The sequence below is a fragment of the Leptonychotes weddellii genome, chromosome 7 (assembly GCF_054177405.1).
Source record: "Leptonychotes weddellii isolate Sample4059 chromosome 7, ASM5417740v2, whole genome shotgun sequence".
Taxonomy (NCBI): domain Eukaryota; kingdom Metazoa; phylum Chordata; class Mammalia; order Carnivora; family Phocidae; genus Leptonychotes; species Leptonychotes weddellii.
This window is the reverse complement of record NC_138375.1, coordinates 35,352,261-35,379,394: the sequence shown is the minus strand read 5'-3', so window position 1 is coordinate 35,379,394 and position 27,134 is coordinate 35,352,261. Positions and strand designations below refer to the sequence as shown.

The window sequence follows — 27,134 nt, the reverse complement described above, 5'->3', positions numbered from 1 at the left end:
CCTGGTGGTGGGTATTGAGGAGGGCACGTTCTGCATGGAGCACTGGGTGTTGTGCACGAACAATGAATCATGGAACACTTCATCTAGAACTAATGATATAATGTATGGGGATTAACATAAGAATAAAAAAAAAAAAAGATGCCACTGGCAAGAACTAGAGGAAGAAAATGGCAGACACCACTTGATAACCAAGAAGTTGTGCTCATGAACATAAGACAGCCCTTTGGGAATTTGTGAAAGAATTGGAGGGGGTATATTTTTAAGGACCAGGAATAGGTAGACTGCAGGTCAAAGAACAAAGGGTTGGATATATCCAAGGATATTTGTAACTGTTAATGTGAGCCCAGTTTTATCTTCAGAAGATAGGGGAATGGTGACTGCTCCTCAGTTTTCAGGTATAAAATTACTTGCATACAGTAGATACTTAATAAATGTCTGTTAAATTAATATTTTTATAAATGAATAAAGTATTAAATATTTTAAAATAATATTATGGTTTTAGAATTTTAAATGTTAGATGAGCCTTACAAAGATGCTGTGTAGATTCATGATATGAGGAACATGTGTTAAATCATTCTGAAAAATATTTTTAATTTTTCCTTTGTACTTCCGTAGAGTTTTGGAGTTGAAAAGGCTTTCAGAGATCCTTCCTCGTCTGAAGTTCCATTCATATAAGAATAAACTTGATAGTAATCATGTTGATTATATCTGAAATACCATTTAAGTGGACATTATGAGTTTAATCACTTAATACCAAATCCCACCCAACTCATCTCTAGTATATGTGCTGCTGAAGCGAGCACTCACCCAACTCATCTCCTACTTCTGTTATAGACGCTGGAAGTTAAATATTCTATTTCCCTTGCAATGTGGAATGGTCATGTAACACCATTATGCAAGGTATAAGTGGAAGTCTGCTGGGAGGAAGGAATTCTCAGAAATGTTTTACAGTTCTGATTTTTTAAAAAGAAGGATTGGCTTTCTACCTAACTTCTTCAAGCTTGGGACACAGATATCATTCTGGAAGGGGCAACAAACTGGCTTGTGACAAAGGCCAGCAAAAAGGCCAAGAGAATCAGGATTTCTAAGAGCTGACCATTATATCTAAGATCTTAAATAAGTGGTACTAATTTCTTGACCTATGGCAGTGCCATACATGAGCTAATATATTCTTTGTAAAATGCATTCTTTCATTTTATAAACTCTCATAATTCTATCTTGTCACTATGAAAAAAGATTGTTAGATGCAAAATGCATCATAGCTGTGTTGTATTTTATGTTTGCACTGTCATATGTTGTCTTGATTTTTAAAATAGTTTATCATATTGTAATGATCTTAATATCTTAATCTCCAATTTTGTTGATTTTTTTTTTTTGGATAAGTTAAAACACTCGTCTGAGAGTCTTGACAGTTGGTAGAAGGAAAATAAATTGACAGACATTAACTTGAGAGGCAATTTTAGATATTAAAATAATATGGAGACAGGAAAATTAAACTAAGTGTTACTTTGCACAAGAAGTAGTAAGTTTATGGGATGCAATGCTCTAAGATACAATTAATAGGTTAAATAAGATTTAGATAAACGGACTAACACTTTGGTTAATACAGAGTTAATATTAGAATTTGAGATACAAGAGCATGCTTTCAATTAGTGCTTCTCAAAAGCAGAGCAGGATTTCCAACTGGAGTGGTGAAAACCTCACTCTTGGAAGAGCCTGAAATAGGCTGGGTCATACTATCAGGATGTTGTAGAGAAATTTCCAATACTGGATGACTTTTAAATTGCCTTCAAATCTATGAGTCTATGACTAATGACCATATTATATGTTCATAGTTTTCCTCCCAAAGAGATACAGATAAATAAAACTTTACTCAGATTATCAATTCTTGCATTCATTCAATAATAAACAAATATTTTCTGAGTACCTACTATGTGCCAATTATTACAAAGATAGATGTGTGTTCTTTTGCATCTCTCTGTGTTTTCATTTCTTTTCCCATGACTTCTGAAATCCTTGCTGTTGGGAGAAATGATTTTGAAACCAGATAGAACTTGGTTTTTATTTCAACATTACCACTTACTAGCTTTATAACCTTGAAGTAGCCCCTTAACTCCTGCGAGTCTCAGTTACATCACCTGTAAAACAAAAATAATAATAATATCACCACAGTGTTAGTGATAAGAAGAAATAACATGTTAGAAAATTGCCTGGCATGTGAGATGTAGGCAATAAATGTTGATTTTCTTCCCTTTTTTCCTCTGCTTGTAGAAAAATGGGAGACTTCACCCAGCCCCATCAGTTCCATTCAAAACTACCTGCTTCACATGTGCCAATTCTTATAGCTCTTACAGAATACAAATGACTTTGCATTTAAACATACAATTTTCATTCATGAAGATATGGTCCATCTTAAAAGGTGAAAAACTGCTGTGCTGTCAAATAATACACTAATTGGAATCTTTGCCGAATTACCCACCTTATAATGATGAAGTATGCAGAATGGGTAGGAATGAAAGAAGGGTTTGAAAAGTGAATGAAAAGGAATAGCAGATGGTACTTGGGTGCTAATAGAATATAAAAGTCTGAGAGTAAAGGAAGGAAGAAAATAGAAAATGAGAGACTCAGCATGTGAAACTAAAGAGCCCTGGGCATTTCATCGAGGACGGTTAGAGTCTCCAGCATGGCTAAGTTCCAGCTCCACTAATTATAGTCTGATGACCAATTCTGGATACTATCCTTTATTTACCAGGTTGAGGCATTTCCACTCTTGCTTTTGGAATGTCATTTGGGATTGTGGTATCTAAATGAATTCCTGCCACACATTGGCAGGTTGAAAGATACTACAAAAATAAAAAAAATAGCTGAGCAAAGTGGAAGCTAAAGACCAAACCTGCAGATGTTTCAATGCTGCTTTGATTAATTCAAGCCAGTTCTTGCCAGTCAAGTACTAACTGGGGCATCGGCACATGACCAAACTGCATTCATCTGTGAAGGGGCTGGCAGCCTGGGTGCCTACACACAATGGTGCTTGTTCTATTATTCCTGCCAGAAGGGAGGAATTGGACCATTGTAACTGGAATTTGTGCAGGTCAGGGACTCTACACACTAATTTAAGACTCAACTCTCAGAGTGGAATGACTCCATGATTCTGCTCTAATCCACACAAAAATTTTCATTTCAGCCACCACCGAGTCCTTGAAAATCTGCAAGACATCAAATTCAGCTCAAGTATAAACCTGGATATCTGTGTACTGAGAAATTCCAGGGATCTCCTTCTTTCTCACAAAATTAGACTCTTCCCAGGTCTGGAATTGTAAACATCTTATAGTTCATTTTGTCTGATATTCATACAGCCACCTCCAAGCTTTCTTATGGTACCTCTTGGCATGACATATTTTTTTCCCACCATCATTTTCCTTTCAACTGATTTGTGCCTTTGAATCTAAAGTCTGTCTCTTCTAGAGGGCATATGAATGGACCTTATTCTTTTATCAGACTGACAATCTCTGCTTTTTGATTTGAGTGTTTAGACCATTTACCTTTAACATAATTATTGATATGGTTGGAGTAACATTAGCTATGTTGCTGTGTTTTCTATATGCCTCGTGTTTTGTTTGTTCCTCTATTTCCTCTTCACTGTCTTCATTTGTTTGTAATGCTTGTAATGTAATGATGACAGCTCTTGTTTCTGGCAAAAAATCTTTCTTTTTCAAGGATTGTTAATAAAATAACCCAGTTGATTTTGCATAATCAGTGGGGCCACACTTGCTATTATACTTAGTGAGACTACCTTTCCCATCTTTCCGTATCCACTCCTTGGTGTCTGGCCCATCCCACCCCTGTTTGAAGAAGTAGGTAAAAAAAGTAATTATTTGACATCTGGACTATGGAGAATTCTAGTATAGCATATATATGTGTGTATAATAATTATTAACTTAGAGAGAATGTGAGAGGGATAGTTTTTCTTCTTGTTGTCAGCTCCAGAGTGAGGGAAAGAATTTGATGGCTATCACCATTTTAATACGAAAGAAAAATTAAAAAGAGAATGTAAGATTTTTAGAAGGTACAGGGTACCATGTTCTCTGTGATATCAAGCATATCAAAGTAGAAATATGTAAAAAATAAGCATGTATGCCCAGAAGAAGGACAATAGGATGTTAGCAATTTCTGGTGTTATGACTCTTTTTAAATTATTTTCTGTTTTTCAGATATCCTACAATGTGTATATATTCCCTTTTACCCTAATTCTTTCCTGATTTAAAAATGGATACTCATTTATTTAAAAACAAGTCAAATAATATAACTATTCTAAAGAAGAAAATAGAAGTCACCCCTAGTCCTCATTGATCACTTCTCTTCGGTGAAAATTCTTCCTGACATCAGCCTGTGGATTATTACATTAATTTTATAAAAGTGAAAAAGACACCACAAAGGACAGGAAAGCAAATGTTGTGCCTATGCCCTAGGCCTTACAAATAATAAGTTCTGATGTATGCCATTTATTTTATAGCGGATATATCCAGATTTTTTCCTAGTACCTCCACTGTGTACTCTCATCCTGGGCGAAGGGTGATATGGCAGAAAAACTACTTATCTCACAGTGGAGAGAAAAGACAGGGCATTGGAGACATGTGCTGACACAAATTAGTACAAGACTTTGTAAATAACTTCATAAGTCAGCCCATTTCTTCTGTGAAAGTACCTCAGTCATCCTACAGCCTGGGTTGAGGATGAAAACAGTGACAAGATGAACCTGTGTAATTACTGCTAAAATTCCTTCCTATATTTTCTTCCAGTCCTTATATATTAAATAATTATATTTCTTTGAATTATAGATTAAATAAAGAAAATAACTTTTTTTCATTTCTTAGTTTTTTTTTTTTTGTTTCTCACCATGTGGTCCAATCTATTGTTATACAACAGATAATTTATTATTAAAACACCCCATTAGAAGAAGATATGTAGTAATACGGATTCTGTGGCTTTTGTGTCAAGTTTGCAAAAGACTAATCACATTGCTATATTGTGTACAGGAAACACCACAGACACACTTAATTTGCTTTTGTTTTTTCCTTTTAGACCATCAAAGTGAAAACCTACTAAGGAGCTTAAAAAAAAAAAAAGCTGGAGCTTTGGAAGAAATACTAATCTTGGATAAAATTTATGTACTTAAAATCACAGCAATCACAATCTTCTTTGAATCATTTAAAAAAAATTCATAGATAAGACAGGATGCTCCTTTACCTTGACGTAAGATGCACAGCTGATGCACAAAATAAGAAAGAATTATACCAAAAATACCAAACCTCTGACCTCAAATCACTGTACGGGATACACCATATATTGGATATTCAAAATACTCTTTACTCTCTCAGCTATTTCTAACTCTGTCACTTTAATGACTGTTACCTGATAACTTATTTTTAAAAATGGTTTTAAGTTAGGCATCTAATAAATTACTAGAGTCAACAAAGGTTGTGCTTCTTTGTTCTTGAGGAGATGAAAACATTTTCTTCTAATGAGTTTGTCCAATAAAAGTCTTACAGAAATGCACATACCCTTAAGTTATTCATTTTAATAAGTTTATTCTGAGGTAAATAAAAAAATACACAATGCAATACACCTTATGTCAGACCATGCTGAAAACTTTATTGGATATGATACAGGTTTCAGGGCAGTAGTTATTATATACAATATTTTTCTTTTTAATCAAATGGATACAATTCTTCACACTGTTAACAATTTTACACCCTCACAGTAGTAATACACAGTACACCATTCTCTTCACAGGCCAGTGTTTCCTAATGAAGACAGCTGTTGCATCCTGCAATAAGGCCACGAGATGTCAGAATTAAATGCGAAGTATCAGGATGTCCTGTATGAAATGATTCCAGTATGAAGAAGATCTGATGTGTTGCTGCTTCAAATGATTGTTTTTACTTGAGACAAAGTGTACTAAACTCCAGGAAATTAGTCCCAGCTAATAAGCAAGGCAGGATATATTTTTATTTGATCAAAATTTACTTGTGCAAAGTACATGTGTTAGTATAGCATGTGGGTACGATGTGGTCTAAGGAAGCTTGCGGTATTTCGAGAAAGAAGGGTGTATACATAAAAGATAAATAGCTTTATTTCCTCTCCCCAACCCCCCTCCATTTTTGTTTCTGTCTCTCAAGATGCAAGAAGCCTTGGGGGCATGACAGGAAGACTGCCAGTCTCAGTCTTTTGCAGAAGAGTTTCTAAAATTCCACTTAGTCTTTTTTTTCCCCCTAACGATGTGACTTGAAATACGGTAAAATCAAATATCATCATAGTTGGGAGTGTCACTGGTCCCTAGTTTACGGCCAGGGTTTCTGTGGTGTGTCAGATAATTAAAGGATTTCCAAGTCTCAACTCACCAGAAAAAACATGCAACCATGCAAGGTCCTGCAAGGGGCACGAAGTTTATAATGGCCTTGCCAAGGAAATTCCAAATCAAAACAAACCATCCCTAGTGTGCACTTGAGAAGAGAAGAGACCAACTGAAAGGCAGAAGGCAGAAGGCAGAAAGATCCTGCAGATGGGCTCTAGCTCCTGCTGTCCGGTCCTCACGGCACGGAAATTCTCCAGCCCGCGGCAGGAGGCAGATGCAAGGAAGTCTTAGGTAAAGTTCAGCACTCATTAGTTATGGGGGAAAGGTTCTGATATATTTAAAGAGGCAAAAAAAAAAAAAAAAAAAAAAAAGCTGACCTCAAAGCAGAGTACATTTGAAGTGATAACTCGCCCTTGCATATTTTTCAGTATGGTAAATTTTCAGCAAGAAGCTTATGTGTATATCTGATATGGAGTGGGGCCAGGCTGATCTGGGGTGCAGTGAATTCAGGAGTTAAGCTCAGGCCTTTTCTAGAGGCAGAAGTATCCATCCCCATTGCTTAAGACCTGGACCTCCCGGTGCCAGATGTCACAGGGAACGATGGGGCTTAGGAGCTCCTTCAGGTTTCCTCAAGGTAGATGGTTAAAGGCTGTTACTTGGAATTTTTAAATTCAAGGTTAAATTTTAATATGATGATCAAAGATACTGACTTGTTCACCAGATTACAATGTTAGATGTTAGCTCTATTTTTATTGTTTTAGATAAGATGTTGCACAATAGTGCTTCCATTTGGGTAACAGCAGAATTGAGCCTTTTGTAATGTACTGCAGCGTTAACATCTAGGGGTGATTTCAGAAGTTCTGTGTACGAGAGGTTTAGGGACAGCAGTTTGATATTAAGGGGTTGCCGAGTGGATTCATCTTGAAGCTGTGTTTGCATTAAAAAATTTCTGCTGTTTACAATTAAATTACATTAAAAAATAGTATCAGTCTGAAGATTTTAGAGCCCTCTTTTAATTTTTTGGATTATTATGTCCATGGGTGAGGATGGAGCATTGTAGGGTGCTGGTGGCTACATCCTACCCTTGGCATAGTTGCTGAGAGCGTCCCACAAAGGTTGGTAAATCTGTTAAAGATATTACTTCTCTGAAATACTGGGCATTTTGTCCCTATTACATTATGCCTATATCATATTATGCCTTTAGAGTGTCACAGAAGAACTGAGGCCTGAAATCCTGTATAAATGATCAGTTCACTGAAGCTGGTATTCACAGCAAACAGAGAGCACATACAAACAGATTTTCCTCCACTAGTCTTCTTGAAAATCTCCCTTGGTGGTGGTGGGGGGAGGGGTGATCACTAATGCAGAGGATTTGAGAGGTGTTGAAAATAAACGAAGGATACAGAGGATATTATTTTCTAAAAAAGGATTTGCCAGAAGCCTCCTTATTTGAACAGTAACGTGACTGCACTAAGCACATGAATCATGCTCTAAACCTGGGTCTTCCCTAGTTTTCTGAGTGTTGTGCCAAGCAAGACAGTTAATTCACACAGAGCATATTACCACGTTTGACAAAGGCATTATCCTCTATGAAAGCACACTGCCTGGAGCTGGAGGCGCGGCCATTCACCCTACAAGCTGTGGCCCTTGCAGGGGATGCCTGGGGAGAATGTGGGCACAGCTTTTCATGGCCGCTACAACCCAGCTTGAGTCAAACACGTGCAACCACCTTTTGCTTTTGGTACAGATATTTGTTTTCCAATTGAGTCTAGATATTGGTTTTGTAAAAGGAAAAGAGAATATATATATTTATAGGGTATTAATAGGTATTTGCAAGTGTAGGTACATTTATTATGGTTGAGTAAGCATCAAATTTTACAAAAATATCTCCCTCTATAAGCCTCATTTTTTTTTTTTAAGATTTTATTTATTTATTTGACAGAGAGAGAGACAGCAAGAGCAGGAACACAAGCAGGGGTAGTGGGAGAGGGAGAAGCAGGCTTCCCGCTGAGCAGGGAGCCCGATGCGGGACTCGATCCCAGGACCCTGGGATCATGACCTGAGCAGAAGGCAGACGCTTAACGACTGAGCCACCCAGGCGCCCTATAAGCCTCATTTTAAGCATACTGATGACATGGAAATATTCAGAGATTAAATTGCCCATGACTTTAAGGCTCAAAGAAAATAACTGAATAAATTGGACCACTGAATTTCAAATTGGATCATAGAAATTACAAATATTTGCAAAGGATGAACTTTCACAGTATCGTTTCAGGGTTCTGGATTCCTCGAGAAAGTAAGACAGCTTCTTTGTGGCTGTGAAGGTCTGATTTTCATTGTGTCACCCTTTGTATTTTCTTGCTTTCAACTCCTTGCTTCGCCTGAAAGTTTATATCATTTTATTAATATTAAAGGAAAGCTATAATTCTGGAAATTGAAATTGAAGAATGAGGGATAGCATTGTCTGCTGGGCTTGAGATGAGCATTTAAAGCATAATCTGAAATATGATTATATGGTGTGTATTTATGTATGTATATATATTTAACATGTTGTATCTCTGTATCTATTATCTATCTATCTATCATCTATCTATTGTCTATTATTGTCATCTAATCTATTTCAATGGTGTGCTGAAGTCAGCTTATACTGGTTCATGAGAGTTGACAGATCAATTTTCAGGAGTTTTGCAAGCTGGTTAGGGTTATATTGGTAGCTTGAAAATGGCCATGGCAAGCCTATTTAAATCACGGAAATTGGCAAGTTATACAAATCAGGGATTTTTTTCCTTCTGAAGAGCCAGCTGTTGAATAATTTACCAATATACCATTCTAAGTTTGGTCTGGAAAGGGACTTCATACATATTTTAGTTCACAATGGAAGAAATAATCAATTTTGTAAAATACCAAAGTTAAAAAAAAGTTTTTGGCATAAACTCATATTCTTAAATAGCACTCACTTTTCTTATTAAGTGCTTTAGAATAAAATGATAGTTTAGTATATTTCTTAATCATTAATTATGTTTTAGAACATTTGTACTGTTGACTTATTATTTTAATCAAAGCTTCCACATTTACATCTTTTAGATAGTTGCAGAACTGTGCACTAAAGTTAAATATTAATGAAAATGAATGAATGAATTAATGAAAATGGATGAATCAAACTTTTCTTGTTGGTGTAGCTTTTGTGTTTATTTTTTTGTCGTTTTTGTCAAACCCTGTCATTTGGTATTATTGAGGTATTTTGTATTTGATTTGTGTTTGTCCATTCGTGTGTGTGTACATGTGTGTTTACACACACATACAGATGCTCACACATATACACACATAAAGCTCAACAAATAATAGTATTAGGGAAAAGGGATATTGGTTCATTAAACATTCTATTTGAAAACTGGGAACAACTTATGTTAAGAACTGTGCCAGGCTTATAAGTAGCTATTTGATCTGCCCGAATGGTTCTTCCTCTCTTTTCTAACAACTTCAAAATGCCATTGTTTCCATCTTTCCCCTCTGGGTTAATATCGTATTTGGTTGAAATGTGCACATTCCTGCTTCAGTGAATGCTTTGCCTAGCAGTCATAGAGGCCAAGTGTGAATTTAAGTTTACCTGTTCGATTTACTTCTAAGAATGTGCTGAGATTGGAGCTGAGCTGCCGAGCAGGCTGTGCAATGTGGCGACTCTGAATAAGAGAGACCTGAGTTCTGTTGGGCAAAGAAAGAACAGGTGGGAAGAATGACTTCTGAACCTGGAGATAGGTAGTGGGAGTGAAGGAAACTCCCGAAGTGGATATTTCTGAACAATGACCAGCAGGAGGATATCAAATCTCTGGAAAGATTGAGCTTTTCTTCTAGTATTGATGACCTCAGCACTTCCCAGGTGCATGACTTTGATCATCGGGATCTTAGACATAGATGTGGAGATCTACGAGGGAGGCCGACTGAGTCGGCCTTGGAAATTCCTTGGAAATTAGTTTTAAAAATTAAACCTATGTCATTTAATTTCTCCCTTGATTTGATGCTTTTTGAGAATAGTAGAGTCCAGGACTTCCTGGATAAGTTGCTGGACAGGTGCTGGTCTTGTGATGGTCAGCCCGGTGGAGAGATGGAGTTGTTACAGAAGTATCAGCAAATTTTACAGCAGTAGTTCACACATGCGGCTATAATACATTCATCCACTGTTATTTTCCTAAGAAACGGAGCAACCTACGAGCTTATGCTACAGTAGAGTCCAATGCACCATAAGGATCACTTCAGGAGCAAAGAAGCTCATACAGAGGTGTGATATCTTTCTGTTGGTGCAAGTTCAAACCTAAGATTCTTTAAAATACATTTCCAGAGTTCTATTTAAATAGGGATATGCCACACTAAAAAAGCAGTGGCTTCTTGGTAAAACGCAATACTGAAATGGAATACTGACTTTCATAAAAATAAGAAATGTGTTTGGAAATTTAAATACCTTTTAAAAAATTAAAAACAAACATACTCTCACAGCTTGAGGGTTTAAATGAACCATGTGCCAAGGAGCTGAGAAAGCTCCTACTTTGGGTTACATCCTGGGACCGCTAACGTTCAAAAGCTGCCCAGCTGGGCATTTCCGCGGCATCTGCATGTTCCATTCAGAAGCCATCTTAGCATATCCCGCACACAACACGGCTTTTCATGACAAATCACTGGTATGCCCCATAAAACTGCTGTGAAGTGTTGTTTTCAGCATAAAAGTTTTGAGTTTTAGGGCTCATGTCAAAATTAAGCATGTTCTGTGAAAGCTTAAATTAATCCTTCCAGTGAGTTGCCTTTAAACAAGTCTATCTTCGTTTTCCATCAGCTCAATTGTTTCTAAACACTTTGAAAACAAAACCAAAAACCAAAAAACTTTCCAAGTACAGAACCGAACACAAAGATGCTGAATGCATTCTCTGTGACTTAATTCTATTTTCAGTCCATATTTTATATATACTCTATCCAGGAAATTTTCTCATTTAAATAGGGAGAAGTGATCTTTTTCAGTTAATTCCTTTCTTGTCATTTACAAATGTTGACTATCATGCTGAATGTGGATATCCATCAGGAACCAATGGAAAAAGTTTAATTTATCAATGATCATAAAAATCTTTTTATGCATTCCTTAAATACTCTGGATGCTGATTTAATATATAAACATATTTGTACAAGTTATTCTTCATCTTCAAAACACTTTGTAATTTCACTTAAATAACACAAATGAGTAATTATTTAAAAATATTTTTCATCATTTTACAAAATATATCTTTATGGTATTGTTTTTGGATCTTCCTTGATCTGTCATTTTCCAAATGATTAATCCCTGATGGATTACATAAAGTTATGTGACTATATCTTTAACTGTAATAATAAATTTCTTGTCACATATTTGAGGCAAACCTGAGGATAGATTATCGAATAATTGTTATTTTTTTCCTTCCTCCTGTAAAATATGTCATTTCTCCATTTTCTTCTTTAGTGGTCTTTTGAAGAATCCAATCTGTTGAGAAAATACCAAACATAACACCATTAATTATTTGAATTTAGATAATAAGTACTAATTTCCTTGGATAAAATTTAATACTACGTTAGTGATTCTGGGCACTCAAATAATTAATATAATTGAGATTTTTTTTCATTGACCTATTAAGTAATATTGACTGTCAAGAAATGACATTTATCAAATTGCTATTTCATTTTAAAAACTTTTCTGTTGGTTAAATATATCATGTCTCCTAGTAAAAACTAGTACATGTGGTTTTTACTAGTACTACGGAAAATATTTGGAAGGACATATAAACTACAGTTAGCTGGCATTAAATGGCACTTTGCCATCATCTTTTTTCTCAGGGATGTGGCAGAGAAATTCCATCAAATAACTGATGGTCATAAATTGAGGTCGTTAGAGCTGGGGGCGGAAACTGGCACATGCATCATGGCCGAGCGTGGGGGAGATTTGAGTTGCCTGGATTCACTTTAAATGTGTTAGGACATCTGCCTTTATAGGCTTGACAGGAAGTGCCTCTTGAAAACGTGCTGTATCATTTGGATATGAAAAGGAACTCACTGAACATAGAAGAAATTTCACGAAGGGGTGAACGTGGGTTACTTTTCACTATACTTTGTAATTTGGGTCATTATAAAAATTGTAAGTGCTTTATTTATTTCCTATTGTACATTATAATAAAAATAAGTATAGGGACTGGAAGGGACCTTTGTAATAATCTCATCTAAAATGTGGGTATTTTAAATAAAAGGAAATTAAGCATCCTAGAGAAGTGTTTTTTTAAGTCCATGTATTTTTTTTTTTATTTGAGAGTGGATTATAATAGTTCAAGCAGACAATGAGTTAATTCTTTGAAAGTATAGTACCTCCATATCATTTTAATAATGAAGCTATGGTGAATTATGCAAGAGAATGGTATATTTAAAAAAAATCATTATTGAATAATTGAGAGCTTAGATGGGATAAATGATCAAAATGCAGTTTTAAGCTACAGAAGGTAGCTTCTTTATGTCTTTCACCATGACAGGGCTTTATGTCTTCCATGATGTCAGAATCTAGTTGGTGGTAGATGAGGAAAAGGTGACAACAGAGAAATAAATGTGAAAAAACAATAAATTTGTCCTGCTTCGAGTGGCAGCTCTATGTCTCAGGATTTTTTCTTTGAGCCAACAATAAAAGTTCTGGATTCACAAACTATCAGTTTCCTTACCTTGTGCCTGCAGGTCCTGAGTTGAAAATAAATCCAACAAGGCTTTCACAGGAACAGGTGGTGAATGTAAGACTTTTCTCTCTCCTGTCCTGTCCTGCTCTCTCTCTTGTCTTTCCCTCTCAAGTCTTTTTGCATCTTTTCAACCTTCCTTTGCTTTCACATGCTAAATGTTCTATTTTATTTTATTTTTTATTTTTAAGACTTATTTATTTGAGAGAGAGCGAGCGAGCGAGTAGTAGGGGTAGGGGAGAGGGGCAGAGGGAGGGGGAGAGAGAGAATCCCAAGCAGATTCTCTGCTGAGCATGGAGTCCCACGCATGGCTCCATCTCACAACCCTGAGATCATGACCTAAGCTGAAATCAAGAGTTGGACGCTCAACTGACTGAGCCACTCAGGCACCCCTAAGTGCTCTATTTTAAAACTAAATTGTGTTATCTGAACTTTTCCACTCAACTAATTCTATTAACATGGGGTGTTAGTGGAAGTTGGGTCATAAGAATGGAGACTAGGTGAATGCAGTACATAGCTTCAAACTGGCTGGGGCCAATACTAGCTAAAATTAAAAATGAGTTAAGTTTGTTTTCAGTGCCCAGACTTACAACTTTCACTTTCCTTCTTTGCCTTTCCATATTTACTTATCAGTAAGTGCTAGATCTTATTTATGCTTATCCCTAGTTCAAAACCCTATGGCAAAGGGTCAGATTCAACAGTACCTGGTAGAAATTACAGGCTTACTGACTATAATATGGAATAAATGTTGAATGAATAAATTTAACTAATATATAAAAGACTAAAAAATGGTGGCGCTATTCCCCGTCCACATCCACCAAGGATATGTATATTGGATGAGGAATAAAGCTTTCGGATTAGTAAATAAATTGTCAGTGATGGAACTTCAGCCATTAGTATGAAATCAAGTTAAGAGAGAAAAACGTTCTGCTTTCTTAGGGCTTCTCTGTGGGCTGAGTCTCATTTCAATCTATTGGTTATATCGGTCTGACTGGGCTTCTCCCTCAATGTGTGGTACTATATTCCAGAATGTGTTTCTCAATCTATTTAAACCTGTGCCCCCTAAAAGCCTTCTCTCTTCAATATTAAGTATAACAAGCTACTACTAACATTTTGAAAAACTTTAATTTCTACCATGTGTACTGCAAGGATAAATTATATATAGACAGTGCTTTTTGAAATAGAGGCACAGCTCCAGGAAGAATCTTTGGCCTGTTCCCTGTATGGACCCTGGGAGTTCCAATGAATTTCCAGAGTGGTCAGATTTTGTTGTTGTTGTTGTTATTTTAATTTTTAAGTTTTATTTATTTATTTGAGAGAGAGATAGTGAGAGAGAGAGAGCACGAGCAGGGGAGGAGGGAGGAGCAGGGGAGGAGGGAGAAGCAGGCTCCCCGTCCAGTAGGGAGCCTGATGTGGGGCTTGATCCCTGATGCAGGGCTTGATCCCAGGACTCTGGGATCATGACCTGAGCCGAAAGCAGACGCTTAACCGACTGAGCCACCCAGGTGCCCCAGAGTGGTCAGATTTGGAAGAAGGAGGAAGAAGGGATAGTCCTGAGGTTTCTGCTCCAGGTCTAGTAAGTATAAAAAAAGTCCCTGGGTAGCTCTTCTGAGTCTTCTGCAGACCAAATACATGCTTCAGGGAAGTTCCATATGGCTTTAAGCAGGTGGAGGGGCAATTAATATTTTTAGTATAATGGAGCTGCCGAAAGTCTGAATCCAACTAGGGACTCTCATTCCAAAACAAAATGGTTTTATACATTTCAGAGAGTTCATGACCCTCTTGAACAAAACCCAATTCCTGGAGCTCCAGAATAAAGAGCCCTGCCTAGAGGTTTCTAGCAGTGAGAGATACTGGAAAAGGATGGGCTTTGCTGATAGATCTTTGCTTGCATCCAGTCCTTTACTAGCTGGTAATCTTGGGAGAGTTACTTAACTTCTCTTTACTTTAATGTCCTCAAATATAACATGTAGTTAATATACTTTGTTGAAAAGGTTGTAAGCACAACAGAGTGAATAAAAGCAAGAGGGAACACAAAGCAAGGGGTTAACAGTGTTGGCAAGGAAGTAAAATGGTCCGGATTTAGGTCCTTACTCTGAATCTGATAAACCATGTGGCCTTGGGGAACATATTTAACTCTTGTACATCCCAGCATCTCATTAATAAAATGAGGTTCATAGTCGTGTCTTTCTCAGAGGGCTGATGTTAACATTAAAGTGGAAAAGTTTAAAATAGTTCCTGGCATGTAGAAAGCATTCGGTATGTCCTAATTCTCTTCCCTCCCTAATTCTCTTCTCTTCCCCCTCCCTGTGGAGTCGCGGATCTGATCACTGGATCTCCCACTGAAGTGGTTGAACTAACTGCACCTACTGGTCAGAACAGTCCAAAGGTTGCTAAATGACCTTCCTTCCTGGGCCTAAAGGGATCCAAGAAGCCAGCAGAACGTATTAACAAAACATTTACTGGATGGAAGAATGTGTTTATTTTTACCTTTATGCTTCCTCAGACCGGTGACCAAAAAAACTAGATGAATAAAACTTGTTTTAAGCAGAGATACGCCACCAGAGAAAATCTATCCAAATGTCAGCTCTGGCTTTCCTTTTCTCTTGTCAGCTGTCTCCTAAAACTACATGGGCAAGTGCAGTGCTCAGAATAGAAAAGCACACTGAAAGAAATCCGTAAAATGCTCTCTGGAATAGAGGTGCATCTAAGTGAAGAAACCACATTCTTTGTTTCAAGCACAACCTCGACACCACTAAGACAGGTCTTGGGGACCACGGTGTGGCAAAGCCAGGTATTACAGACAGAGCACTGATGATCCTGCAGTGTAGAAGGAGCTGCAGGTTTGAGAAAGCCAGGAATTCTTAGAGACTTCGCGAGAGAAAAGCTATGGTTTCTATTTACTGAACTAAATGTTACTGACCTACACCTTTAACATGGCTTTGTTTATCATCCTCTCTGAGTGCAATCCCCTCAAAAGAGGAAGTTAGGCATTGTAAGCGAGTCAAAGGGTAGAACTGTTGGCAATTTGGTGGGACAGAAATTTATTATTTAAACTATTTGATTAAAGAGAATTCTGCTGCTCAGGTATTAGAAAAAAACGAGTATGTAACCACAACCTGTATTTTTAACAGAGTTTAGCTATTTAATAAAGCAATTTGGTAAACTATAGGGTGGTATTATGTTAGAATTAATACCAATTTGATGTTTCATTGGAAAAAAACATTAAATTCAACTTTTTGATAGGATTTTGTTCTCTATTAAATTTAGTGTAAATTCTGTCATCTCAGTTCTGCTTAATTTGAAAGTGATACAGCTAAGAGTTTGAAAAATCTCACACACCTCAGTATAAGCAAAATATCTATGTAAATATATGGATTTATCCAATAGAAATAGTTTTACAAGAGGATTTGAAATAGGAGTCAGTAAAACAGTAAGATTTCTCTTTCATCAACTAAGTAATAAATTTATCCTCTCTCAGGCACACAGCTATTGCATAAAATGTGGCATATTTCTTCATATATTAAAGAAATCTTAGTTTTTAAGATACATAGAGATATGTATTTGGACAAGGCTCATCTTAACCATTCTATTGTTTATATATTCTTAAACTGATATAAGAATTCATTTTGTTCTTTTTTTTATAAAAGAGAGTTTTCATTCTTCTTTATTTATAAAAGTAATGCGTACTTAATTTATAATTCTCAATGGTATAGACATATAAAGGTCTTTTACAATCCCAATCTCCAGAGAGATCCATCATGATTTTTGGATTTGTTTATTTATTTTTTTCTTTTACAAAACTGGGATCGAGTTGTGCACAGTGTTTGGGATATACATTTTTTTCTTTTGTCTTGGTCATCACCTCAATATTTTTAATGGTTGTATAATACCATATTACACAGCATGGATAAATAATAATTTATTTCACCAATTTGCTGTTGATAGTTGAAATAGAAAGTCAAAGGAACTTTGGTGCTTACCTTCCACAGTGCTAATATGAGCAGCATTAATAGCAATAATCCAGCAAAAGCACTCAATAGGATGACCCATAATGGCACTCTGCCTGGCAGTCCATCTTTGGATATTTGAATAGCAAACTGAAATATATTAAGCAAGACTGTTAACATTGATAAACACCTGTTACAACTCTTGGTACATTGAGTTCTTGCAGGCTATAATTTTCTACCAAACAATGTACTTAATCTGATTACTACATACAGAGAAAACCTTGAGTTTACATTTAAAAATGTCCATCTATTAAAAATCTCTAAGCATGTCAAATTTATTATTACCCAAAATATTTATAATCTTATGCTTTAGAAATGTACACATAAAGAGTAAACTGTCCATGAATCAGAATGCTAGGGAGCAGAGGTGAATTTAACTCAGTGAGAACCAAAAGTATTACATATTTTAAGGATTTATTGATTGACTTTAGTGCATTATCATGGTGGTAAAAGTTTAGGCTGGAGCGTTACCACAGGTTGTTGACATAATCAACCTGAGTAGGTCGTCTTCTAATTCTAATTTTCATGTGTTTTATTTTTTGTCTACAAATTTACATATAATTTTCATATGATAAAATGCACAAATCTCAAGTAGAGAGATAACATGAATTTTTGCACATATATTCACCCCTATGTATTTTTATTAGACTGCACTGTCTCTGCCAGTCGACTTCTCTTCAGTCTATATATTAGGTCTTAACTGAAGGAAAACTTTGAGGTAAACAGCTTTAGTGTTGCAGCTACTCAATGCGGCACCCAAACCGCAGCGAGACTTGTCTGCGCTGGGTCTCATCCCAAGGTCTCCAAGAAAAAAACTAATTCAGTGTAGATCTCAATGACTAATGATAGCTCAAGTTTCTGTGTTTGCTTGTCAGAGGGAACATCTCAATTCCTAAAGCTAGAGGGAAGACTGGAGGTAAAAAAGAGAACAGGGGAGATATTTATATATATTGGCTGCTGGACAAACTCCTCAGATGGCGACGGGTGGGTCACTGCTGATGCTTTGGGGACACAGAGCCGGCATGAATGTACATATGTACAGAATAAGTTCTTAGAAGACAGATTTCAAATACATCTAAAACAATTCCCTGAACTGATAGATACAGAAGCTGAACTCTGGATGGGATCAGTGACTTCTCTAAGATCACACAATTACAAAATGATCACTTCTAGTAATTTTAACGATGTAGGTATAATTTTCTTTTGGGATAAGATGTTGAATAATAGTTCCGTGGGGAATTTTAAGCTAACATTTAGGGGAAATAAAGCTAGTTATAAAATTTCAACAAAACATATCCAGGAATCAAAAGTACTCTTTTCCAATATAATTTATACTCAGTTTTGGGGGGGCGGTGCTTACTGGTAAAATTTTGGCTTCTCTGCATGTGGAACAACTTTGCATTTATCAGTGTTCTTTATAATGTAAGTAAACATTATATGCATATGTTCTTTAAAGGTGAATACCTACCAGGGGTCATTGACACTGGAATTATTTGAGATAAGTATTAATTTGAAATAAGAAATTTTTAAACATCTGAATGTTACATAGCTTCCAAATAAAATTATATGACTCATACTATCCGCATGGGACATTTAAACTCTCCCATGATAAGAGGAGAAATGCTTACATATTCACATCTGTAATAAGTATTCTGGCCTTATTTTATAATAAAACAGGAGGAAAAACATCAAACCATTTTATTTTTACCAAGGACTGAAGTGTGAATTTGTATGAGGGAATAATATTTCATTTTTGCTTCAGATTTCCCAATGACTAAATGAAGAAAACCTTTCAAAATTTACATTTATTTCTGTACAGTGTACACTTTCTGTAAAGTGTTTTTCAAGTCTGCTCTTCAGATGTCAACTGCATTTTATAATGTAAGTTTTTAAGGAGGAAAATCACAAATGCATCATTTGTTATCAAGGTGAAAGTAAAAACAATTTATTGTGATAGTTACAAGTGGTAAAGTCAAACATGGCATGTTAATTGTAAATATCATGGTTTTTCCCAGTTTCTTACAAAGAAGACTGAAATCACACTTGAAGCTAATTAAGTATAATTTGAAGCAAAAAGTGTCTGTTACTTAGTGACTAGCTAGTCACTGCTTTAGGTTCTATAAGCAATTATAAAACATTATGTCACAAAATTCAGAGTGAAATGTATAATGTTTTCAAAACTTAGAGTTGCTCTTACCTCTCTTTTTTGATTGCCAGTACTTAAAATCAGTGATGTATTTTCACTCTGAAGGTCTGCCCTTACAGTAAGATTTAAGCTGGAAAAACGTGCCTGAAAAGCAAACAGGATTTATTTTCAATATATTATGCTAATCAAAGTGAGAGCTAGTCATATTTGAGTAGTGCAATTTTTAAAATCTAGATTTTCCTGAGAGATTTAAAAACACTGGTTTTGTTAACATCCAAATGGAACTGGTGGTTTCAAATGATGACCCATCCCTCTTCTCTCCACTCAAATTGTCACTTAGGTCCTTGTTATAGAATGAAACAATTCTATATCATTTTCTCCAGATTTATCCTTAGCAAAAACAAATCTCAAACCCTGCCCCCCTTTCATATAGCTAGGTATGAAATAGCTACACTCTGGTAATGAAGTTTATATAGGAGTTTGTGCAGGATTAAACATGAAATTGCCAATATCCAACAGTTTGTGATTTATAAAAATTGTAACTTAATATGATCGAACTTAAAAATTGGAAATTTCATATAATTAACTAAACACTTCTAAGAGAGAAAGAAACCATACAAAATACAATGGATTAAGTTTTTTTTTAAATTTTTTATTGTTATGTTAATCACCATACATTACATCATTAGTTTTTGATGTAGTGTTCCATGATTCATTGTTTGTGCATAACACCCAGTGCTCCATGCAGAACGTGCCCTCTTTAATACCCATCACCAGGCTAACCCAACCTCCCACCCCCCTCCTCTCTAGAACCCTGTTTGTTTTTCAGAGTCCATCGTCTCTCATGGTTCGTCTCCCCCTCCGATTTCCCCCCTTTCATTCTTCCCCTCCTGCTATCTTCTTCTTTTTTTTTTTTCTTAACATATAATGTATTATTTGTTTCAGAGGTACAGATCTGTGATTCAACAGTCTTGCACAATTCACAGCGCTCACCACAGCACATACCTTCCCCAGTGTCTATCACCCAGCCACCCCATCCCTCCCACTCCAACCCCCACTCCAGCAACCCTCAGTTTGTTACATTGGATTAAGTTTTAAAGTAGCTTGTTGTCAGACAGATTTGACTATTAGGAGCTAAAAAATGTCCTCCTATTTTATATATATATACATATATATGTGTGCATATATATATATATATATAAATGTGTGTATATACATAGTATACATAAATGTGTGTCATATATATACATATATATATGTAAAATCTGATCTAATACAGTGAGTCCATAATACATGTTAGCTCTATTGTTAATGGTGTCAAGGAGTCAAGCACTGTCTCTCTATAATTCTTTGTCCCTTAACTGAGTTCTACAGCATTAAGATAAATGCAAACTTTGATACTGTATAGGTGTTTATTTCTAGAGGTACAAAAAAAAAAAAAAAGAATAAGAGAGCCTGAGAAAAAAGTATCATCTGGAAGGAGACCTTGCTGATAACTTCGTTACTAATAAACAAGGAAAATGAGACCCAAATAGTTGGTTAAGTAGAGCTGGGGCTTGGACCACATTTTTTTACACTTCCAGTTCTTTCTACAGAAGCACTGTGCTTTGCATATACTAAGTAATGAGCAAATATTTGTTAACATAATTCAATAATTACAGAGAACAATGCAATCACTTACTTTTATAAAAGTTGGTTTCCATAAGATAAGTGAAACATTCACTTGGCTTATGTCAGAAGGAATCAATGTACACGTAATGGTAGCAAATTTACACGTACTGCAGTCCTGTTTAAATGTTCAGAGGTATATATTAGTATCCTTGCCATTTGACAAAAAGATACCATATTATTCTATAAGATAGCTATTTTTAGGTTGATATTGAATTTATTCATTTAAAAAGCATGAGATAAAACAAGCACTTGTCTTGGTTATCTGAATTTACCGGAATTGTGCCTCGTTTGAGATCTTCAGGTTTGGATATAATCGTTTTCTTCCCAGAGTTGACACCAAGAGGGTCCTGAAGGCTACTGGGTCTGCAGTTTGCATTCTAAAAAGTGAAAATATTTGTTTTATCAGACAATGCCAGGTGTCAGAGGGAAAAATGACTCGGTACAATAAGGTGAAGAATCTGACAGCCATTGTCACAGATGAAAGATCCATCTTCAGGAGTGTGCAATATGGAAGAAGCTGTTCTGTAGCATCCATATATACCCACTCCCAGATAAAAATTACTGTTAGAATGCTACTTTTGAATTGTAATAGATATCAGGGAGGTTGTTATCAAAAAGGAAGGATGTGGGGCGCCTGGGTGGCTCAGGCGTTGAGCGTCTGCCTTCGGCTCAGGTCATGATCCCAGGGTCCTGGGATTGAGCCCCGCATCCGGCTCCGTGCTCCGCAGGAAGCCTGCTTCTCCCTCTCCCACTTCCCCTGCTTGTGTTCCCTCTCTCGCTGTGTCTCTCTGTCAAATAAATAAATAAAATCTTTAAAAAAACAAAACAAAAAGGAAGGATGCTAGTGGAACTTACTATTGCATAACATCTCATTAATTTATTGTTTTCATCAAACATTAGTTGTTAATTCCCATAATACAGAGAGAGAAAAGAAATTAAAACTATACTAAAAAAAAAGGTTAGCATTTGTTATTCATTATGTTGGCTCATACGATGGTTTGTGAAACAAAAAAAAAGAGAGGGGCTTTCATCTGTATTTGTGTATTCATCTAATAATATTTTAGGAGTCTCTAAACACCAAGGGTAAGATAATTGGTCTATGTGGAAAGAAGATGTAAGTAAGCAGTATATAAATGTTAAGATGCCATGTTTGTAAGACAGCTCGTTCTTGGATTGTTTTACTAGACTTACTCTAATAAACCTTTCGTTCATCAAGACTCTCTACATCCTTGATAAAAGGTAATAAGGATAAAGTTCATAAGTAATAAGAAAAGTACAATTTTAGTCTTCCTACATCTTCACAAACCTGCTTTTTTGGATTAGAGAGAAATGGTAGAGGTTTAATTTTTCCTTGCCTTTAGGGAAACATTTAAAGATTATAATCCAACTATCACTGTTTCTACTTCTTGATTTTTGAGAGTATTTTAACTTAAAAAAAATCTCTGAAGACAGATTGTCAAATGCTGATAATATGCACGCATTACTTCAACATTTATTGTGATTTTCTATGTCTTAGAGACTGAACCATAACAATTCACCACATTGACTCATTCAAAGCTATAGGTACAAAGTGATATTGCTATTGTTTGGGATAAGTGAGTAAAGAGTACTGTACTGTTTTATGTGCAGCTGTGTGTGCACTTAGGAGCAATTAAAAAGTCTCTTTATAGAGCTCTTTGATCATCTCAAACAAATTAAAGCTGTAACAAACATTTTAAGGCACAAGTCAACGAGTAGTTATCTAAAATCTACTCCAGTGGATTGGATAGTATTCCAAAAAGACATGCCCAAGTCCTAGCACCTGGAACCTGTGAATGTGACCTTATGTGGAAAAAGGGTGATTTTGGGGCGCCTGCGTGGCTCAGTTGGCTAAGTGTCTGCCTTCAGCTCAGGTCATGATCTCCAGGTCCTGGGATCCAGCCCAGTGTGGGGCTCCCTGTTCAGTGGGGAGTCTGCTCCTCCCTCTGCCGCTCCCCCTGCTAGTGCTCTCTCTCTCCCTCTCTCTCAGATAAATAAACAAAATCTTAAAAAAAAAAAAAAGGAAAAAGGAAACAGTGTCATTGCAGATGTAATTAAGGCTCTCCAGATGAGGTCCTTCTATTTAGGATGGGCTCTAAATTCACTGGTGAGTGTGCTATATGAGACAGAAGAGGCAAAGACCCAGAAACTCAAGGAAGACAGGCATGCGAAGACAGAGGCAGAGACTGCATGCAGTTCTGCTGCCACAAGCTAAGGCATGCCAAGGGTTGACAGCAGCCCCCAGAAGCTAAGAGAGAGGCATGGAACAGATTCTCCCTGTGAGCCTCCGCAGGGAACGAACATTGTTGACACCTTGATTGTAGACTCTGACCTCCAGGACTGTGAAAGAATAAATTTCTGTTGTTTCTAGCCACCCAATTGGGTAATTTATTAGCACAGCAGTTGTAGGAAACTAATACATCTACTAAGTAGCCAGTGGAAATTGTTATTATTATTTAAAATTTTCTAAATGCTTCTCCATGTCACTTTGGTAAAGCTCTTTATCACAACTGGCATGCAGAACAAAAGGGTTTAAATACAAACTGAAAAAGATAATAATTATGATGTAATTCCAAGGCACACATTACTTACATTAGAAGACGACCATCCACTTGGGTATAGCACAGGATAACCATCGGATGTCAAGTTGGGAAACGAAATTGACAGTTTAAGTTCTGGCATTGGAAAATGTCCACTCTTTCTAATCTACAAGAAAGAAAAATAAAAATGTAACCCCTCTTCCTCTTCCAACAGCATCCTTTCTGTATTAGGCAGGACATCTGTTCTTAATTGATGAATTAAGTTGTGTAATATTTTGAATCTGAAAGTGAATGCAGGCAATTTACGGCACTGGATAGAGAACTGGCATAATTAAACAAGCAAAAAATAGGGATGTTTAATAGTGGCCGTATGCATCAGCTATAATGTATATTGTTTCTTCATCCTCCCACTCCCAAAGTAGGACTGGGATTAAGGAAAATCAGAATTAAATTTCTTTATGCTCATCATCTTTTTGGACATACTGGTCTTTTTGGAGGTGGGAAGGAGGGAGAACATTTACTTGATCCACTCAGAACAGGTGAGCATATTTTGTTTGCCTCAACCAGCTTGCCATAACTCCTTAAACCCACAAATCATTTCTCAGCCCAGCCACATGGGATCTGCCACCACTGCACAGACAAACCAGATACCCATACGCTTCCCTTCACTATTTTACCTCCAGCTAAGGCTACTGTGTCAATAATGATTGTTGATCCAGTTGGATGAGAGTCACACTGATTCTCCTTTCAATGCCCATCTGCTTTTATCCACTAAACTACAATTCCTGCTTAATATCACATCATGCCGTCCATGGTGAGTGTAGCTCATAGGGAAGGAAAGCCAGGCAGGATGAAATTCAGCAGAAAGCTGAATTTGCTATTCAAAAGTCCTCACAAGTAGAAGAGATGCAATGGAATTGGAGCAACCAGATGCTATGGTCCTTCCTTCTTCCCACTCAAGCATAATTTCCAGGACCTACACCTTCTTCACACCCTCCCTAGGCTGAATTCTTAGGTGAGTAGGGAGCTCCTTAATCGACAGACGCCAGAAAATCCAACTGATCTATCTAATTGAGCCTTCTGGACTGGGAGTTACACAGTAAGCAATTCCCTGTGTTTGCCTAAAACTAAATGCATCCCTTAATCTTGGAATTCTAGGAATTTCTGACCAGCTCTGCCTGGCCTCTTAATCATGCTCCTTGACTCTTGCCCCTTCTTATTGTAATATGTCTTAAAATTGCCTGCCATGGCCTCCCACTCTAATTCCATCTGTTTTCTGCTAAAGAATAAAAAATCATGTAATCTGTAATTAACATTTATTTTTTCTGATTAAAAACAATGTTATTTACAGAAACATTGGAAAATTTTGAAAATAAACAGGAAGTAAGTTTTCTATAATTCTACTACATTGGTAACACTTTAGTGTACAACTTACCTGTCTATCATATATGTATATATTATATACATATATATTATAAAATATGTATCATATAAAATACAAGATTTGGCACCCCACTTATAAAATGTATTGTCATGGTGTTTTCCCATAAACTTAGAGATTCTTTGAGAATATGACTTTCATTAGCTGCTTAATAATAACCACAGTATCAATATTTATTTATGTTCAACATTTATTTATATTCTAGACACTGTGCTAATTTTCTTACTTGCATTATTGCCTTTAACCCTGTTAACAGCCTTATGAGGTAGATTCTCTTAATATCCCTATTTTACCTATAAGGAAACAAGGTTAGAATGAGAATGAAGAACTTCCAAAATCACAGAGCTAGTAAATAGCAGAATTAACTTTTTTTTAAAAATCTAAAATGTGCCCTCTTTAGCTGTCTTTCCATTGAATAACTATCTGATAATTTATTTAAGCAATTATATGTGGTTAAACTTTTAGATTGTGTCCAGGTTTCAATTTTTAAACTATAAATGACACTGATAACAGTATCTCCCAGGGGTGCCTGGCTGGCTCAGTCAGAAGAGCATGTGACTCTTGATCTTGGGGTCATGATTTTAAGTCCCATGCTGCGTGTAGAGATTACTTAAAAATAAATAAATAAATAAGTAAGTACATAAATAAATAAAAAAGTATCTCTGAGAATAAATCTTTGTATCACCAATAATTTTCTATGGTACATTTTAAGCAATAAATTCATTTACTGGGTCTCACCTAAGAAAATGTTCATATTATTTTTCAATTCTATTACTCCAATTTTTTATTTTATCTCAGCAAAATAATAAGGTACAAAGGATTATGGTCAGGGGTATTCTTTTTCTTTTTTAATTTAATTTTATTATGTTATGTTAATCACCATGCATTACGTCATTAGCTTTTGATGTAATATTCCATGATTCATTATTTGCGTATAACACCCAGTGCTCCATTCAATATGTGCCCTCTTTAATACCCATCACCAGGCTAACCAATCTCCCAACCCCCTCCCCTCTAGAACCCTCAGTTTGTTTCTCAGAGTCCATAGTCTCTCATGGTTCATCCCCCCTTCTGATTTTCCCCCCTTCATTTTTCCCTTCCTACTCTCTTCTTCTTCTTCTTCTTTTTTTTTTAACATATACTGTATTATTTGCTTCAGAGGTACAGGTCTGTGATTCCTCAGTCTTAGACAATTCACAGCGTTCACCATAGCGCATACCCTCCCGAATGTCTATCACCCAGCCACCCCATCCCTCCCCCCCCACTCCAGCAACCTTCACTGTGTTTCCTGAGATTAAGAATTCCTCATATCAGTGAGATCATATGATACTTGTCTTTCTCTGATTGACTTATTTCGCTTAGCATAATACCCTCTGGTTCCATCCATGTCATTGCAAATGGCAAGATTTCGGTTTTTTGATGGCTGCATAATATTCCATTGCATATATATACACCACATCTTCTTTATCCATTCATCTGTTGAAGGACATCTTGGCTCTTTCCATAGTTTGGCTATTGTGGACATTGCTGCTATAAACACTGGGGTGCACGTACCCCTTCGGATCACTTCATTTGTATCTTTGGGGTAAATACCCAGTAGTGCAATTGCTGGGTCGTACAGTAGCTCTATTTTCAACTTTCTGAGGAACCTCTGTACTGTTTTCCGGAGTGGCTGCACCAGCTTGCATTCCCACCAACAGTGTAGGAGGGTTCCCCTTTCTCTGCTTCCTTGCCAACATCTGTTGTTTCCTGACTTGTCAATTTTAGCCATTCTGACTGGTGTGAGTTGGTATCTCATTGAGGTTTTGATATGGATTTCCCTGATGCCGAGTGATGTCGAGCAAGTTTTCATGTGTCTGTTGGCCATTTGGATGTCTTCTTTGGAAAAATGTCTGTTCATGTCTTCTGCCCATTTCTTGATTGGATCATTTGTTCTTTGGGTGTTGAGTTTGGTAAGTTCACTATATATTTTGGATACTAGCCCTTTATCTGGTATGTCATTTGCAAATATCTTCTCCCATTCTGTCGGTTGTCTTTTGGTTTTGTTGACTGTTTCCTTTGCTGTGCAAAAGCTTTTTATCTTGATGAAGTCCCAATAGTTCATTTTTGCCCTTGCTTCCCTTGCCTTTGGCAATGTTTCTAGGAAGAAGTTGCTGCGGCTGAGGTCAAAGAGGTTGCTGCCTGTGTTCTCTCCTTTAGGATTTTGATGGACTCCTGTCTCGCATTTA

The 27,134-nt window shown here is 36.5% G+C and overlaps 2 protein-coding genes across 2 annotated transcripts in view; both read right to left on the bottom strand.

Moving 5' to 3' along the window:
* Window positions 1-10,982, bottom strand: part of LOC115940376 (MICOS complex subunit MIC13-like) — a 15,341-nt gene extending 4,359 nt beyond the window's left edge. The window contains exons 1-3 of the mRNA XM_031026322.1: window positions 10,906-10,982; window positions 9,963-10,057; window positions 9,004-9,091 (exon numbers count right to left, since the gene is read on the bottom strand). Coding sequence (XP_030882182.1) covers window positions 9,004-9,091; window positions 9,963-10,057; window positions 10,906-10,982 — 260 coding nt within the window. The remainder of the gene's footprint in view (window positions 1-9,003; window positions 9,092-9,962; window positions 10,058-10,905) is intronic.
* ITGA1 (integrin subunit alpha 1) overlaps window positions 5,628-27,134 on the bottom strand; it is a 154,448-nt gene continuing 132,941 nt past the window's right edge. The window contains exons 21-26 of the mRNA XM_081825796.1: window positions 23,518-23,631; window positions 21,180-21,284; window positions 20,918-21,022; window positions 19,288-19,380; window positions 17,064-17,180; window positions 5,628-11,855 (exon numbers count right to left, since the gene is read on the bottom strand). Of these exons, the coding sequence (XP_081681922.1) occupies window positions 11,811-11,855; window positions 17,064-17,180; window positions 19,288-19,380; window positions 20,918-21,022; window positions 21,180-21,284; window positions 23,518-23,631 (579 nt within the window). The 3' untranslated portion in view covers window positions 5,628-11,810. The remainder of the gene's footprint in view (window positions 11,856-17,063; window positions 17,181-19,287; window positions 19,381-20,917; window positions 21,023-21,179; window positions 21,285-23,517; window positions 23,632-27,134) is intronic.